Source organism: Sporothrix brasiliensis (assembly GCF_000820605.1).
Source record: "Sporothrix brasiliensis 5110 chromosome Unknown Cont13, whole genome shotgun sequence".
NCBI lineage: Eukaryota > Fungi > Ascomycota > Sordariomycetes > Ophiostomatales > Ophiostomataceae > Sporothrix > Sporothrix brasiliensis.
Genome location: NW_024467132.1, coordinates 152,016 through 169,241, shown reverse-complemented (window position 1 = coordinate 169,241; position 17,226 = coordinate 152,016). Strand labels below are relative to the sequence as shown.

At 64.5% G+C, this 17,226-nt stretch overlaps 4 protein-coding genes across 4 annotated transcripts; 2 read left to right on the top strand and 2 right to left on the bottom strand.

Annotated features, from left to right (window-relative positions):
- Positions 1-557: 557 nt before the first annotated feature.
- SPBR_09245 (cytochrome c mitochondrial import factor) lies at positions 558-2,072 on the top strand (the record flags this gene model as incomplete). Its single annotated transcript, XM_040767371.1, has 1 exon — positions 558-2,072. The coding sequence occupies one exon, from the start codon at positions 558-560 to the stop codon at positions 2,070-2,072; it is 1,515 nt and encodes a 504-aa protein (XP_040623075.1).
- A 292-nt stretch (positions 2,073-2,364) lies between these two features.
- SPBR_03406 (phospholipid-translocating ATPase) lies at positions 2,365-6,636 on the bottom strand (the record flags this gene model as incomplete). Its single annotated transcript, XM_040761697.1, has 1 exon — positions 2,365-6,636. One exon carries the CDS (start codon positions 6,634-6,636, stop codon positions 2,365-2,367), a length of 4,272 nt encoding a protein of 1,423 aa, XP_040623074.1.
- Positions 6,637-8,058: 1,422 nt separating this feature from the next.
- Positions 8,059-14,973, top strand: SPBR_03399 (copii vesicle coat protein; the record flags this gene model as incomplete). Its single annotated transcript, XM_040761690.1, has 1 exon — positions 8,059-14,973. One exon carries the CDS (start codon positions 8,059-8,061, stop codon positions 14,971-14,973), a length of 6,915 nt encoding a protein of 2,304 aa, XP_040623073.1.
- A 495-nt stretch (positions 14,974-15,468) lies between these two features.
- Positions 15,469-16,861, bottom strand: SPBR_03489 (formate dehydrogenase; the record flags this gene model as incomplete). The annotated part of the gene is made up of 3 exons (XM_040761780.1): positions 15,469-16,360; positions 16,425-16,579; positions 16,802-16,861. 3 exons carry the CDS (start codon positions 16,859-16,861, stop codon positions 15,469-15,471), a joined length of 1,107 nt encoding a protein of 368 aa, XP_040623072.1.
- Positions 16,862-17,226: the final 365 nt, after the last annotated feature.

The window sequence follows — 17,226 nt, the reverse complement described above, 5'->3', positions numbered from 1 at the left end:
TGAGACGAGCCAGGAAACGTCAATCATTGATAAAGCCACTGGTGAGAGTGCGACGAGGCTGGAATGGGTGAGTGTCTACGAAGTAGGGTAATCAGATATACAAGGAGCTTACTTTATTTCGCTCAGTAAATAGTAGTTGTGAGCACTGTTCAGCATCTTCTTTGCGTAAGGGCAATAAAATGACGGAAAATAACTGTTCTTGTTCTTTCGTTTCTTTTCTTCTTTCTTCTTTTCTTTTCCCCCCCTTTTTTATAAAAGAAATCTCGATACCCATATCCACAAAATGCAGCAAAAATCCAGCATTTCATCTGAAGCTATCAATCAACATTGTTATACTGACTCTTGACGCCATCCGTAGGCCTTGCTATTAGAGACCTGTGAGGAAGGTGCGCTACGCCCCACCTAGCCGCAACTGCCTCTAAACGCCACGAGGCCCAAAACTGAAAACTCACATTATAACTTATAACTCAGTCTATGAACCGACGATGCGAAACGCCCTTCTCTCCTGATACTGACAACACACTCTGCACAGTAGCCACCTGGCTGCCTGCACTTACATGAGACATACGATCCAGCCCCGCCTGCTGGGCAGCACGGCCACAGCGGCTGGTCCCCGACGGATGTGCTCGATCCGTCCTTTTTGTCGCCAGCGTCTGCACCATCACAGCCAGCAACGGCTCGCCGTGTCCAGGCCCGCCCGTCCGCCGCCCATACGATGGCAGCGTGCGTATTCCAGCAGCAGGCCATGCTTGGGCCCGGCCCGGCCTGCAGCAGCGCCGTCGCCACCACCGCCTCCGCCACCACCATCCAAACGGCGCCGCGCCATGGTCCTCGGGTCGCTCGCCGTCCTCGTCGGCGGCACGGTCTACTGGGCCACCGCGGGCAGCGCGTCCGGCTCGTTTGACGACAACGGGCAGCGGCGCCTGGCAGCGGGCGGCAGCGGCGGCCTCAACACGGAGACGTTTGTGCCGTTTGCCGTCGTGGCGCGCGACCGTGTGTCGCCGACGGCGTTTGTCCTGACGCTGCGGCTGCTGGCCGAGGACGGCGCGGCGCGGACGGCGACGGCGGCGGCGATCGCGACGGCGCGGCAGCACGGGCTGTGGTCGGTCGAGGTCAAGCAGCCGCAGCTGCAGATTGCACGGGACTACACGCCGCTGCCGCCGGTGGTGGGCGCAGACGGCGAACACGGCGAACACGGCGAACACGGTGAACACGAGCAGCACAGCGCGGACGGCACAGAGATCCGACTGTTTGTGCGCGTGGTGCCTGGCGGCGAGGTGTCCAAGTACCTGTCACGACGGGCCGTGGGGTCGAGGGTGGATGTGCGCGGCCCGCGCCCGAGTTTCGACGTGGCGGCGAGGATGGGGGGCGACGCCGACGCCGACGCCGACGACGCCGACGACGGCGACAGCGACAGACAGGTCGTTGTGCTGGCCGGCGGGACGGGCATCTCTACGGCACTACAGGCGGCCAACGCTGTCCTGGGCCGGGGCGCGGCAGTCTCCATCCTCTGGGCGAACCGCCAGGCAGACGACAGCATCGGCGTCACCGCGACGATCGATGCCAAGGAGGCGAACCCGATTGTCCGCGACATCAAGGCATTGCAGACGCGTTACGGCGCCGACCGCCTGCGCGTGCTGAGCTTCGTGGACGCGCAGCAGACGTGGATTACAGAGCCGGCGGTTCGGCAGGCCATTGCGAGGGCCGACGGCAAAAGCAGTGGACGCGCATGGTACTGGCCATGGGGGAGGCAAGAAACGACGGGCGCGGCCACCACACAGCCGGACACGACCGACCCGTCCTGCGTCTACCATTCGGCACGGACGCTAGAGCGGCTCGACGCCGACGCGTTTCGCGGGTCCGCCACGACCAGGACGTGTTCTTGTGGTGCTGGCAGCGCTGGCAAGAATCTGGTGCTGGTGTCTGGGCCGGACGGGTTTATTGCGGCCTGGGCGGGTGCCAAAACGTGGGCGGGCGGACAGGAGCGCCAGGGACCGTTGGGCGGCATTCTGGGCCACATGGCGGCGCGCGATCCGGAGACGTTTGCGCGCTGGCAGGTGTTGAAGCTATAGGGACGGGCACGAGCAGTCACAGGACGGTGTACATATAGAGGTGGAAAGGAGGTTGATAGAAAGGCTGAGGAGGCCAGACGACAAAGTGACCTGTATAAACAAGACAAGAATACATATCAAGCAAAAGGACTCAAAAGGACTGCAACGACAAATACAGAACCACAGCTGACCGTGTGATATCTTGATGCAAGACAAACAGAGAGAAACCAGACAAAACAGGACAAAAAAACAGAACAAAAAACAATACAGTCTCAACAAGTACCAAACGCCTACCCAACAACAGCAGACTTCACTATATGCTCTGCACCTTGCGGTACGACGGCGGCTTCATCGTGCGCCGGATCAGCTTGCCGGCGTACGGCGGGACCAGCGAGATGGCGCAGATGGCCACGACGCGCCACAGGAAGCCGACGCTCAGGACAAACTGCAGGTCAAAGTAGCCGCCCAAGAACGGCAGCGACCCGACGTACAGCAGAAACGTGCCCACGATGCACGCAATCATGACGGGGTGCCACGTGGTAATCTCGATGGCGACCATCAGCAGCTCGTTGAGCACCAGCGCCGTGTAGCTGACGGCGACCATCTGCGGGCCGTCGACCTCGGTCAGCAGCTGCGCGAGGCCCTGGATCATGGCGCCCTGGTAGACGGAGACAAAGACCCAGACGAAAAAGGTGCGGTACGACAGCGAGCGGCCCTCGGTCAGCTCCTTGTAGAGCTCCGGGTACAGGTTGGCGAGGTCCTCGTCGACGTCCTTGTCCAGCACGAGCGACAGCACGGGCAGCGCCGTGTAGACCGTGGCGTAGCCGACCATCAGCCAGTCGATGTAGAGGCCCTCGGGCTCGAAGCGGATGGCGATGCTGAACATGGTCTGGCACACGGCCACGATGAGCCCGCGGTGGATCACAAACTGCGCCAGCTTGGCGCTGCGCTTGTAGCTGTTGCGCCCGTGCCACACGAGCAGCTTCGTGAGGTGGCAGAACTGCTCAATCGAAAAGTCGGCCGCCAGCGACGCCTGCCGGCCCTCCTTGCCCACGATGCCCACGCCGACGTCCGCCGCCTGGATCATCGACACGTCGTTGCCGCCGTCGCCGATGCAGCACACGCGCTTGCGCGTGTGCGCCTTGATGAGCTGCGCCACGTCGGCCTTTTGCGTCGGCGAGCAGCGGCACGCCACCACCGTCGGCAGCTGCACGGCCGCGGCGATGAAGGCCGTGCGCAGCGGGCCCGCCAGGAACAGCGCCAGGCTCTCGCCGTCAATCAGCAGGCACGCGTCCGTCTTGGCCCGCAGGAAGTCGAGGTGGTCCTGCTGCGCCGCGGCGCCGTCGCGCTTCGTCATCTTGGCCACCGTGTAGACGTACTGCCCGCGCGCGACCAGCTTGGCGCTGATGGCCACGCAGCGCGCCGTCTCGACCTTGTCGCCCGTCAGCATCCAGATCTTGATGCCCGCGTTGCGCAGCAGCTCCAGCGACGGCTTGACGTCGCGCTGCAGCTTGTCCTCGACGCCCGTGACGCCGAGCAGCTCCAGGTCCGCCTCCAGCAGCGACCCCACCACCCGCTGCAGGCCCGCGTCGCGCCCGCCCGTCATCGCCAGCGACGCCGCCTGGTACCGCGCCGCAAACGCCCGGTACTGCGCCGCCGACAGCCGCTTGCGGCCCACCACCAGCGTCCGCAGGCCCTCGCGCGCCATGTTGGCCGTCTCCTCGTCGAGCCAGTCGTTGGCCGCCACAATCGCGCCCATGACCGTGTCCGCGCCCTTTTCGTAGAACCAGATCTCGCCGTCGTCGAGGGATGTCGCTGCTGCCGCCGCTGCCTTTGCCGTGGCCGGCGTCGTGAGGAACTGCACCACGATGCCCATGCGCTTGCCCTCGGACGTGAACGGGAAAATGTCCAGGATGCGCACCTGCACCACCGTGCGCCCCGTCGCCGTCGACACCAGCGTCATGCCCTGCCGGTCGCGCGCCGCCAGCCGCAGCCCCACCGCCTCCGTCCACCGCACAATCGCAATCTCGTCCGGCGACGACGCCTGGTACGACGTCTCCGCCGCGCCGCCCGCGCCGTCGTCGTCCGTCGTCGGCGTCACGTTGTGGCAGAGCGCCAGCGCGAGCACAAGGTCGCGCACGCGCGTGCCGATCTCGCGCCGCGTGCGCGTCGCGCCGCCCGCCGCCGCCGACGCGCCGCCGCCCGGGCCCAGGGCCACCGTCGACGAGGGCGTGACCAGCGTGTCCGCGTCCGGCGCGCCAAACCCCTGCCGCACGTACGCGGCGACCTCGTCCATGGCCTCGTTGGCGTATGACACCGTGCCCACGTGGATCTTCTTCATCTCCATGTCGTTTTGCGTCAGCGTGCCCGTCTTGTCGCTCAGCAGGTACTCGATGCGGCCCAGGTCCTCGGGGATCGTGCTCGTCCGCACCACCGCGCCCGGCATCCCCGGGTCGCGCTGGATAAAGTACGAGTACACGCTCTTGCCCAGGTCCAGGTTGACGCGCAGGCTGATGGGCACAATCGTCGAGAACAGCACCAGGAACCGCATGATCTGCACATACCAGACCAGGTTGCCGGGCGCCGTGTTGTCGCTGTTGTTGTTGTTTTTCTTGCCGCCGCCGCTGCCCACAATGCCCTCTTCAATGGCCACCAGGATGATGGACAGCGCCAGCGTCAGCGCGCACAGGATCTTGGTGAGCGAGTTGATCTCGTACTCGAGCAGGCCCGTCTTGGACCGCGACGGCGCCGTCGACAGCGCGGACCGCGTCTGCGGGCCCGTGTACACAATGACCGCCAGCGTCGTCGCGTGCGACGCAATCACCGTGTTGGCCCAGGCCGTATTGTCGATGGAGAGCGCGGCCGATGGTTTTGTCGGCTGTCTGTCGTGGGCCTCGTCCCCCTCGCCGTCGTCGTCGTCGTTGTTGTCACCACGCTCTGCCTCGTCGTAGGCGCCGTCGCCCTCCTCCGGCAGCAGCTCGATCGTGCCCAGAAACTCATTGACCTTCTTGTCCGGCTTGCCGCCCGTCACCCGCAGCCGCACAAACTCCTCCGTGGCCAGGCTCTGCGACAGCGGCGACGCCAGCCGCAGCTTCCAGTCTGTCTCGCCGTCGAGCTGGTCGGTCCGAATAAACGTCTCGCCGCCCGCGTTGTTGCCGCTGTCCGTTTTCGCGTCCTGGACAGCGGCGGCCGTGGCCGACGCTGCCAGGGCTGTGTCCTCGTCGTCGATAAGCAAGTTGGCCTCGGCCGGTGGACGCGCTTCGTCTTCGTGGCCCGTCGCCGGGTCGTCCTGCGCGTGTGCGTCCTGGGACAGGCACTTGAGAATCACCACGTCGGCCGGCACGCGCTGGCCTTTGCTGAGCTTCAGCACGTCGCCCACCTTCAGGTCGCGCGACTTTTTGGGAATCTCGACAACACGCGACGCGGGGACGGTGCTGTTCCGGCGCCCACCGCGGCCGGCGCCCTCCAGCTGCTCCTCCTCCTCTTGAATATCCGACAGCCGCGCGCGGTCCTCTTGTGCCACCGCCAGCAGCCTGCGCCGCTGCGCCTTGGTGGACGCGTCCGACCGCAGCCGCTTGCGCTGACCGCGCAGCGCGCCTGCGGCGCCGCCCCCCGTGCGTCCAAACCCGCTGCTGTCCAGCCCGCCGTGCACCGGGTCCACAAACTGCAGCGTCGTGTACGGCTCCGCGTTGGCCTCGTTGTCCCGCCGCCGCCGCTCGACGTCGTCGTACGCCTCCTTGCCGAGCGTAATCACCAGCACAAACGCCAGCGGCGCCACGTACGTGCTCAGATAGCCGATGCGCAGCGCCGGGATCGCCTGGGACAGCGCCACCAGCAGAAAGTACATGTTGAAGAAGAAGGAGAACTCGTTGTACAGCGTGACCGGCAAGAACGACCACGCCGTGTATTTGGCGTTTGAGATGAGGTTCGGCGGGAAGCGCGTCGCCTGCGCGGCGCCAACCGCCACGACGCGCGACGCGGACGGGTCGTCGTCTTCTTGTTCGTGGCTGTCGCTGTCGTTGTGGCTGTGGCCCGGGTCGTCGTCGCCGCCGAGGGCCATGTTGCTGACGCTGCTCGAGCTCGACATGAAGCTGGGCAGCCGCAGCCGGCCCGTCAGATTCTGCAGCGTGTCCTGGGCAAAGGACCGTCGCCGCCGGCGGCCACCGCCACTGCCACTGCCATTGAGTAGTCCGTCGTCCTCGGCGTTGGCGTACGAATCCCGCCGCGACGGCGACCCCTCGTCGTCGTCCGCCAGCAGGCCGCGTGCATCGTCGTCATTGTCGTCGTGGGACCGCCGGCCATCGCGGCCCAGCTCGCCGTAGCCCCGGCCGCGGTTGCCGGACCGTCGCAGTCCGCTCATGCGGAGTGTTCGCAGCGCGATGTTGGCCGGCCGTCCGCTTTGGCTCTGGTGGCTTGGATGGGCGTGGCTCGAGCTGCTCCCGCCAGATGTGTCCCCCGCCAACGGGGTCGTCTTGGGATCGAGCTCGTCGAGGTCGAGGTCGAGGTCGAGGTCGAGATCCGAGTCGGAATGGTCGGACGGGGAATCGGGCGGCTCGGTCGGGTGGTAGGCGGGCGGGGGAGGCATCCCGCCGGTGCTGAGGTGGAGGGAGAAGGAAAGGAGTCGAACGAGCGGCTGTGGCCTGCCGCTATAGATCGACGCTCGTTGGTGTCGTGGTCGTTGCGGTTGCCAGAGAAATCAAAAGAAGCAAAAAAAGGGGATGATCGCGAGATCGAGACGCTCAAAGCATCGACCGCCCGGCCATGGGTCGACGGCTGTGCTGTCCCGTGCTACAGTCAGTGGAAACCAAAGAGTCGACGCCGGTCCCGTTGTGCAGACTTGTGTTGTCGTGTCCTGTCACGTCCTGTCGCCGTCGTGGATGCACATGTGATAAAAAAGGAGCAACAGTCGTGTTTTGGTTGGTGGTTTGCTGGGTCTGTTATTCGGCCGCCTAGGACCTGCACCAGCCTGGGCTAGCGGCCTGCGTCATCAGCCAACGGCCGCCACAGCGCTGGAAGAGCGCTAGAAATGACCCCACATGAGCTGCTTGATAGGGGATGATCGGCCTTATCAGGCACTGTAATTTGCTGGAGAGACGCGGACAGGGCTTCATGTAGCTTCCTACGCAAAATACAAGGCTAGGTACTCCGGACTTGCTTCCCGTTAGGTGCATCCGCCACAGCATTGCTCTAAGCGAACCTTCCTCGATGAGGACAACTGGCGACTGGGAAGGGGACACCCAGAGCTCCTGCCTTGCAGCGCGCGGACTCCCTGTTGTTTCCACCTTCCCTGTTTTCCGGACGCCCCAAACAACGCCCAGACGTCCCGAAAGAGGACACAGCGACCCAGGTGTGCCTGCCTCCGCATCCATTCCATCATCGTGGCTTGTTTCCCTGCTCCCTCGGCACAATCGGGGGCCGCGAACTACTTTCCTGCTTTGCGTGCATCTCCTTTTGCCTCACTTTTGCTCTCCTTTTCCCATTCCCTCCTCGACCCTATCTGCACGCCAGCGTCCCAATACGAGCCCCGGCCGCTTCCGCACACCAAGATGACGTGCGCTGTCTGGCTCTAATCTCGCTGTCGTGCTCGCCCCTATTAAATACAGCACAGTAGGTCAGTTCCAACAGGTTGCTTTTTGCTTCCCTGGGCCCATGTCGCCTCTTCTCATTTAACTTGCTGTCCACTTTTATCCTGCGCGTCCCTTCCCTAGCCTCCACCCCTGTCAACTCGTCGCAAAACCTCCTTTTCGAGCTTCTCCTACCGTTTTTCTCGAGTTTTTCGAGTTTCTCGAATTTCTGTTCATTTTTCATTTTCGGTGTCCTTGGCCGTGCCGTTTTCCGTGTTCGATTTCTGCCTGTGGTTTTCTTTTTTCTCCCTCGGCGATGGCGCGTTACTGACGACGGCACAGTCCTTTTTGTTTTCGTTTGCATTCCGTCCCGTCTGCGACACATTACACAAACATCCGACGCACGCCATCTAAAGCGCGTCCAGTGACATCCGCCGCACGCCATGTCGTCCGGCGAGCCGAACGCGGCATGGCACCCGGCCTTTATGCCACACGCTGTCGGCACACCGGCGCCGGCGACATCCGCTCCGAGTAAACCTGCGGAACCCACAAAAGCAACAGAGCCCCTGGCCCTGTCCCTCGACCGGGAAGCTACACCCAACGGCCACGATGACTCGGGCGTCGACGCGTGGTTCCCCGAATACGATGCCGGCAGTCCGTGGACCGAGCAGGCACCGGCAAACTCGTTGGGTGGAACGTTGGGTGCTGCTCCCGAAGGAGCACCGGAAGCGTCATCAGAGCCGTCTGTCGAGGCAGCTCCAGAGACGGCGCCCACGCTCCGGGAATCAACACCTGAACCCACATCCACAGCCACCACATCTGCTCCGGCCACCGAGTCCACACCCGAGCCCGCCACACATGCAGAACCCGCCGAGACCACGCCCGTTGCGTCGTCCGTCGCATCGCCCGTCGGCGAGGTCGCCTCCAAACACTTTAGCACGATATCCTTCACGCGCACCGTCGCCAACGACGTGAACTGGGATGCCGAGGAAGACGAGCCCGAGTGGAACCTCTCGCGCACCGACACAGACCCCTTCCAGCAGTTCATGCCGCCGTCTACGGAGCGCTCCAACTCCTTCCCAGCTGTGCCTCTCCGGGCCGACGCCGAGCAACCTGCGAATGGCCAAGACGGGCAGCCGCCGCTGGCCACGACGCAGGCCACGACGCAGGCCACGACGCAGGCCATGGACATCATCCAAGAGGTGGAGAGCGACGTCAGGACTGACGAGCAGAAGGGCGACGAGGCTGTGGCCGATGCTTTCCCGTCTACCGAGTTGGGCGAGGAGCACGTTGAACAGGGCATTGACGCATGGGGCTTGGGTTCTGATGCTGGTGGCGACGCCGAGGACTCGTTCTTTGCTGGGGCCACCGCAACCGACGACGAGGCGGCAGACGTGGAGACGCCGGCGGGGGAGGTGCCCGATGCGCGATTCGAAGAGGGCGTGCCTCTGATTCCTCACGAGGCGGCGCCCAAGCCGCAAACACAATCACAAGCGACAGAGGCTGCGCCAGAGGCTGCACCAGAAGCTGCACCAGAAGCGAAAGATCTATTTGGCGAGACCAACGGCGAGGACGAGGAAGACGACTTCTTCAACAACGCCGGTGCATCGGCCGAGCCCGAGGCCGCTTCCAAGACGGCAGCACCACCACCGGCGCCGCCTGTCGTTGAGCGGAAATCTACGTTCCAGGTGATTCAGTCCTTGAATGTGGGTGCCGGCGAGGAGGAGGACGACTTCTTTGCGTCCAGGGCCGAAGACGGCACCATCCACGAGGAGCCCGAGCCGATCGTGGACGCGGCCGTGGACAAGACCAACGGTAGTGCGCCCGATCTGGCCGATCAGTGGGCGGCCTTGCTCGACGACGAAGACGAGTTGCTGCTCGAAGACTCGAATTCACCAGAGACGGAAGCGGAGGCGGCGGCGGACGCGCAGCCCAAGGCCCTTGACCCGGCTGCCTTCTTTGGCGACGACGACGAGGGCTTCCTCGAGGACGATGTGAACGGGCCCGCTAGTGAGCCTGCCGTGCCGCAGCAGCAGCCACAGCCGGCCGCTACAAGCAACCGCTACCTGCCCCAGGCATCGCCAGCCCAGCCACAGCAGGCCCAGCAGGCCCAGCAGACCCAGCAGACAGCAAACCCCTATCTGCCGACGACCCCATTCACAGCCACACAGCCCGTGGTCCCGGCTCCCTACGGCGCCTCTGGTGCAGCACCCAGCCAATTTCCCATCTACGGCTACGGTGCCTCACCGCAGCAGGCGTCTCCTGCCCAGGACGCACCCCGACCGACGCTCCACAAGGCACAGAGCTTTGCCGACAAGTCCAAGGGCGGCTACAGCTCGCCATATGATCTGCCCATGGACATTGTGAAGCAGCCCAGGAAGCGCCAGAGCATGCAGCAGCTGCAGCAGCATCAGCAGTCCCCGGCCGCGACGTCCGCACCACCCCAGGGTCCGCCGCAGGGTCCACCGCCGAGAAGCTCGAGCATGCAGGTCTACTCGCCCAGCAAAGATTCGTTTTCTGCGGCGGCGGCGCCGCCGCCTGCTGTCAGCAACCGTTCCGTGGCTCCGCCTGCGGTCCCCGCCGCTGCTGCGTCTGCCAACCCGGCGGCGCTGAAAACACCACCCGTGCGCAGCGACAGCTTCTTCGAAGACCTGCCCATGCTGCCCAAAGTGCGCCCGGCGTCTCGCCACAGCCAGCATTCTCCTACGCAGTCCACTCCCTACGGCGTCCCGCCACAGACTCCCCTCACGCCCTCTTATCCACCGCAGGGTCCGAGCCAAGCACCTCCGCCTCCACCACCACCTCCACCGTCTCAGGCCACCCCCTACACTCCGGCACCCCAACAGCCGCAGACGCCGTCTGTCCCGCCGCCGAGTGCACATTATGCGCCGCCTGCTGGCACCGCAACACCTGCTGCGGCTCCTCCTCCGCCACAGCAGCCGGCACAGACCCCCAGCACAGCCATGGGCGGCCTCGTGGCCCCTCCTCGCTCCAACCCCTATGCCTCCCTACAAAACGGCCCACCGGCCGCCACTCCTCCGGCTGCTGGCTCGTCGCGCTACTCACCCTCGCCGAACCAGCTCACCATGCCCGGCACCACCGGTGTTCCCAGCCGCTACTCGCCCGCGCCGCCTGCTCGTGTACCGTCGGCGGGCTATGCGCCTGCGCCGACGCCGCCCATCCTGGCCCACCAGCCGCGCACGTCGAGTCCCCTGGCCCACTTTGAAATGTCCTACGAGAAGCCACGAGCATCGTCCATTGGCCACCAAGTAACGCATGCCGAGGGACAGCAGCAGCTGCTGCATGCTGAGCGCCGCAGCAGCTCCTCTGTGTTTGAATCGCGCCTGAACCGCGTGCCGTCGCTGCCGCCCACCCGCGAGGAAGACGAGGAGCCGTCGGCGTCGGCGTCGGCGTCGGCGTCGGCGTCTGCACCCGCACCGCCGCCCCAGCAGCGTCCCACGTCGTCGGGCAACGGCGGCGCACATGCCTATCCATCGGCACCGGCGTCGCAGTCCAGCCAGACAAGCCAGTACTCGCCCCTGAAGTCGCGCCAAACACCGCCTCCGCAGCAGTCGCAGTCGCAGTCGCAGTCGCAGTCGCAGTCGCAGACCAACGTCTCCTACAGCCAGGCCACGCTGTCCCCGCCCAAGCGGATTCTCAACTATGCGCCGCAGACCGATGGCCAGCACTCGCCTCCGCGTCGCTCACAGACCCAGTCGCCCGGGGCCCTGTACGGAGGCAGCCGCCCTGTCACGCGGCCCGTCGATCCCATCCCGCGCCCTTCGTCTGTTCACGAAGCGATCCCCGCGCCCGCGCGTCCACGGGCCGCGTCGCAGAACCTCAACCTAGTCCCCCCCACCGACGGATCCGAGACCGACCCGCTCCAGCGCTGGAAGGGGGTGCCCGTCTTTGCGTGGGGCGTCGGCGGCACTTTTGTCTCCTCCTTCCCGCAGGACGTGCCGCGCTACGGCATGAACCAGGCCCTGCCCATGATCCACCGCGCGGCCGGCGAGGTCACTGTCAAGAACATCAAGGAGATCCTACCCCTCGACGAGCGTCTGGCCAAGTTCCCCGGCCCTCTCAAGGGCAAGGCCAAGAAGAAGGAGGTGCTCGCCTGGTTGACCGCCGGCATCGAGGCCCTCGAGCGGTCGCTGTCCTCCCACAACAACGCCTTCTCCCTCCACGTGTCGCATGATGACAAGCGCCTGGACGAGCGTGTTCTGCTCTGGAAGATGCTGCGTCTCTTCATTGAGCACGACGGCGTGCTCGAGGGCAACCCGGCCGTCGAGACGGCGGTGCGGGATGTCCTGTCGCCGCATGCAGCGGACGCGGCCGCCAATCCGTCTGCGTCTGCGTCTGAATCCCTGGCCCGTCCCGGCGTCGGCTACCCCGGCTACCAGGGCACCGCCGGCGCTCAGCAAGCACAGGCCGATGCCGTCGACTCGGCCGTGGTCGAGCAGATCCGCAAGAACCTGCTGCTGGGCGAGAAGGAAAAGGCCGTCTGGGACGCCGTGGACAAGCGTCTCTGGGGCCACGCGTTCGTCATCGCCGGTGCGGCGTCGCGCGAGCTGTTCAAGAAGGTGGCCCAGGAGTTTGTGCGCAAGGAGGTCAACACCCCGGGCCTCCACAACGAGTCCCTGGCGGCGCTCTACGAGGTCCTGTCGGGCAACCACGAGGAGTGCGTCGACGAGCTGGTGCCCGTCCACGCACGCGCCGGCCTGCACCTCATGGCGACGACGACGACGACGCAGGTGGCCGCGTCGCCGTCCAAGGACGACGAGCTGGCCGGCCTCGACAAGTGGCGCGAGACGCTGGGCCTGGTGCTCAGCAACCGCAGCGTCGACGACGTCCAGGCCATCAACGCCCTGGGAAACCTCCTGTCTGGGTATGGCCGGGCCGAGGCGGCGCATGTCTGCTACCTGTTCTCGCGCAACGCCACCGTCTTTGGCGGCCTCGACGACCCGGCTGCCAACGTCGTGCTCCTCGGCGCCGACCACAAGCGCCAGGCCGACGCCTTTGCCAAGGAGACGGACGCCGTGCTCCTCAGCGAAGTGTACGAGTACGGCCTGTCGCTGACGGGCGCATCGAGCAGCCCCCACCTGGCCGCGTACAAGCTGCAGCACGCCATGGTCCTGGCCGAGTACGGCCTGCGCGACAACGCCCTGCAGTACTGCGAGTCCATTGCCGGCGCCATGGGCGCCCAGACGCGCCGCTCGCCCTACTACCACCCGCTGCTCGAGACCGCCGTCGAGGACCTCACGAAGCGCCTGAAGCAGGCGCCCAAGGAGGAGTCCAACTCGTGGATTCCCAAGCCCAGCATGAACAAGGTCTCCGACAGCGTCTGGAACCGCTTCAACAAGTTTGTCGCGGGCGACGACAACGAAGGCGCCGGCGCCGGTCCCGACGGCGAGGCTGGTGCGGAGAGCGGGCCCTTTTCACGCATTGCCGGCGGCACGCCCACCATCAGCCGTCCTCCCTCGGCCGGTGGCGGCATGGGTGGTGCTACGGGGATGGAGATGTTTGGCGGCCAGAACAACAGCAGCCTGCAGGGCCCCAGCTATGGTGTCCTCAATGGCGCTGTCAACGGCGTGCCCACAGCAGCGCCCCCCCCCTCGACCTTGCCGCCGACACGAGCTGCGTCTCGCTATGCACCAGGCGGTGCTTCCGCTCCTGCCGCTGCCAGCCACCAGCAGCAGCAGCAGCAGCCCGCCCAGGCAGCCCCCATCGCGGCTCTCGCCTCGCCGCCCACCATTCACAGCCCCTACGAGCCACAGGGCGGCTACACGCCACTGGGCGTGTCGCCTAGTGCTGTGATTGCGCCTGCTTCGGCTGCGCCGTCTCTCAACCCCTACGAGCCGGCCACGACGTCGTCGTCTGGCTACGCGGCCCCGTCGTCTCGTCGCGTGTCGTCTGACCAGTCTGTGTCGGGCGACGCTCCGTCCGCTGCGCCACTGGCACCACCACCAATGCCGACCCTGGCGCGCAAGGCCTCGGAGATGTCGCTGGGCAGCTACAGCCGCCCTGGCCTCTCGCGGAAGTCGTCGTACGCTCCTCTGACCAATGCCGAACCCACGCCGCCGACATTGCCGACCGAGTCCTCGTCGTACAACCCGTATGCGCCTCCGAGTGAACCGGCTGCCAATGGCTCTGCCTCTGCGTCACCGTATGCCCCGGCAGCGTCGCCGTACACGCCTGCGGCCGCCACCGAGCAGGCGACGGCTGACGAGACGGCGGCGCCCAAGGAGGAGGAGCTGGCCGCCGACGAGGCTGTTCCCTCCTATGGCTACCAGGCACCGTCGTACGGCTACGAGCCTCCGTCGATGTCGTCGTTTGAGCCCGTCGCCGACGAGCCTGCTGCCGCCACGACCAGCGCGTCGGCCGAGGACGGCGCGGGCGAGCACCTCAATGGGAGCACCAACGGCTACGAGCCTCCATCGTTCCAGGCCTACGGCTACGAGCCACCATCGTACGAACCTGTAGATGCGGAGGGCGGCGCTGATGGCGGAGACGACGAGGCGTCTGCGCCGAAGCCAAAGCCCAAGAGCTTCATGGACGACGAGTTCGGCGACGACATTTCCGCTGCCCCGGCGTCCAAGCCGACGGCGGCGGGGAAGTCGCGCGAGGAGAAGGACCGGGAGAATGCCGAGATGTTCCGCAAGATTGCGGAAGAGGAGGGTAAGTCATGCACGCACGCAAGCAAGCAAGTAAGCAAGCAAGCAAGCAAGCAGAACGTCAGCATCACTAACATACGTGCAGCCAAACGTGCGGCGGCTGAAAAGGAGGCCAAGGCCAAGAAGGGCTGGGGCCTGACTTCGTGGTGGGGCAAGAAGGACGCCGGCGGTCCGGCCGGCGATTCTGGCAGCGGCGGCAGTGGTGGTGGCAGCGGCGAGCCCCCCAAAGCCGTGCGCGCCAACCTGGGCGAGAAGAGCTCGTTCTACTTTGATCCGGAGCTGAAGCGCTGGGTCAACAAGAACGCCAGCCCCGAAGACCAGGCGGCCAAGTCGACGCCGCCTCCGCCCCCGCCGCGGTCCAACCCGCACTCGACGGCGTCGACCCCGGCGCCGCCGTCGTCCGGCATAGGCATAGGCATGGCGCCGCCGCCGCCACCGTCGCTGCCGCCGTCGCAGCCGACGTCGGTGCCGCCCCCGTCGGGCAGCGCACCGCCCGTGATGCCCCCCGCCATGGCGCGCACCTCGTCGACCGCCAGCGCGGCCAGCGGCCCGCCCAGCCGGCCGGCCACGAGCATGAGCGACGCCAATAGCATTGACGACCTGCTGGGGGCGGCGCCGGGTCCGCGCAAGGCGGGCGCCAAGAAGGGCCGCAAGAGTGGGCGGTACGTGGATGTGATGGCCAAGTAGGGGCGGGCGTGCTTGTTGCTTTTGTTCCTTTTGCTTTCTTACTTGTCTTTTTTTTCCCTGTTTATATCTCGTTTAATTTTTGTGTTGTTGTCGTCTGTGATGGAGCGGCGTTTCTTGTTCGACCTTTCTATTTTCTGCCTTCTTCGTCTCTCTTCATTTTGTACAAAATGGGCGTTTATACTTGTAGACGAGGGAAGCATACATTATCCTGTTGTACTATCATATATTCCATATTCTGCACACTCCAAAGTACATTTACCTGAGCATCACGATTCGACAAGTACGACATACACCATGACGTTCACAAGTCACCTGATGGAGTTTGCGTTATAATTTTGTACATTGTATTTGATACCAAAATGGAAACAGCTTGCATTTCATCATGACGTTTTCCTTCCCAACTTTTCTTATATTGGGAGGTTTTTTTTTCTTTTTCGGCTTTCTCGACCCCGTACAGTACACCGCCACACACACCACACACCACACACCGCACGCTTACTTCTTCTCGCGCTGGCCGTAGGCCTTGGTGGCGTAGTCGCCGCCGTGGACAATCAGGTCCTGGGGCCGGTAGTCGAAGCGGCCGCTCAGGTAGCTGTCGAGGATGGCCTTGGTGCCGTCGGCGTAGCGCTTTTGGGCGTCGAGGGAGGTGCCGGACACGTGGGGGACCATGGCGTTGCCGCCGCCAAAGGGGTTCGTGGCGTAGCGCAGGACGTGGTCCTTGGGGGCGGGCTGGGGGAACCAGACGTCGCCGCCGTAGCCGCGCAGGTGGCCGCTCTTGAGGGCCTCGGCGACGTCCTCCTTGACGACAATGGCGCCGCGGGCCGTGTTGACGAGCCACGAGCCGGGCTTCATCTTGGCAATCAGCTCCTTGTTGAAGAGGCCGCGGGTCTTCTCGTGCAGGGGACAGTTGATGGTGACGACGTCGCACTGGGCGACGAGCTCCTCGAGGGTGTCGACGCGGCGGCAGCCAATCTCCTTCTCGACCTCGGGGCGCAGGGGCTGGTAGTCGTAGTAGAGCAGCTCCTTGCAGTCAAAGGGCTTGAGGCGGCGCAGGACGCGCTCGCCGATGCGGCCGACGGCGACGGTGCCGACGACCTTGCCCTCGAGGTCGAACTCGTTCTTGGCGGCCTCGGCGACGTCCCAGTCGCCGCGCACAATCTGCTCGTGGGCGGGGACAAAGTTGCGGACGAGCAGCAGGATGGTCATGACGACGTGCTCGGCGACGGAGACGACGTTGGAGCCGGTGACCTCGGCGACGGTGATGCCGCCGTTGGTCTTGTTGGCGGCATTGAGGTCGACGTGGTCGGAGCCAATGCCGGCGGTGATGGCGAGCTTGAGCTTCTTGGCCTTGGCGAGGCGCTCGGCGGTCAGGTAGCCAGGATGGAAGCTAACCGGTTAGTGGACTTGAATGTATACTACATCTACATGTGCAAGTCACTCGGCAGACTCACGGCGTTGTGATGATGACCTCGGCGTCCACCAGCTCCTTGTCGAAAGTGGAGCCCTCACCCTCCTTGTCGGAGGTGGTGACCAGAGTGTGGCCCTGGTCCTCAAGCCACTTGCGGATGCCGAGCTCGTTCTCGGTCGTACCGAGAAGCTCAGGGACCTATTGGGAGGGGGGAAAATAAACAGTTAGCTGCTGTTGCATGCTGCAATATACTCGAAGTGCAAATTGGCAGGTCGTGCTTGTGAAGAGTGGGCTGCTGTCGGGTTGTTTGATCCGCGGGCGGCCGGGAGAAATGTTTTAAGTGGACCGTTTTGGGGGTAGCTTGGGAGGAGCTATGGCAGCTTGGGGATGGTTTGGAGACCAGTAGGGCAGACGTCCAACAGCGAACTGCCGTTTGGACTGCTCGTTGTACTTTGGTCGCCTCGCATCCCGACAGCGCATTGCATCTGACACGAAGCTGCCGCCAAGAGGCAGTGTACCCCGCAGGCGAATGGGACGAGAGACAAGAGAGTGACAACAGGAACAGAAGGGAGAGCTTACCTCCTCAGCGTGCTTGCCGCCGTCGTAGAGAACGAGCAGAACCTTGACCTATTCAAGTTGTTAGCATTGGTTGGCAGGGGAGTTTGAGTCGCTGTCGTCGTTGTTGGCCAGCGCAGTGCGAGAGGGAGAGGAGCTGTACCATTTTGAATGCGTGGGTGGGATGGTTGTGATGTCCGGGAGGGATATGGTATATGAGGCCGAAGAGGTGGTGGTGTAGAGTGAAGCTGAGAGTTGGCGACGCGATGTAAAGTGAACAGTAAGGAACA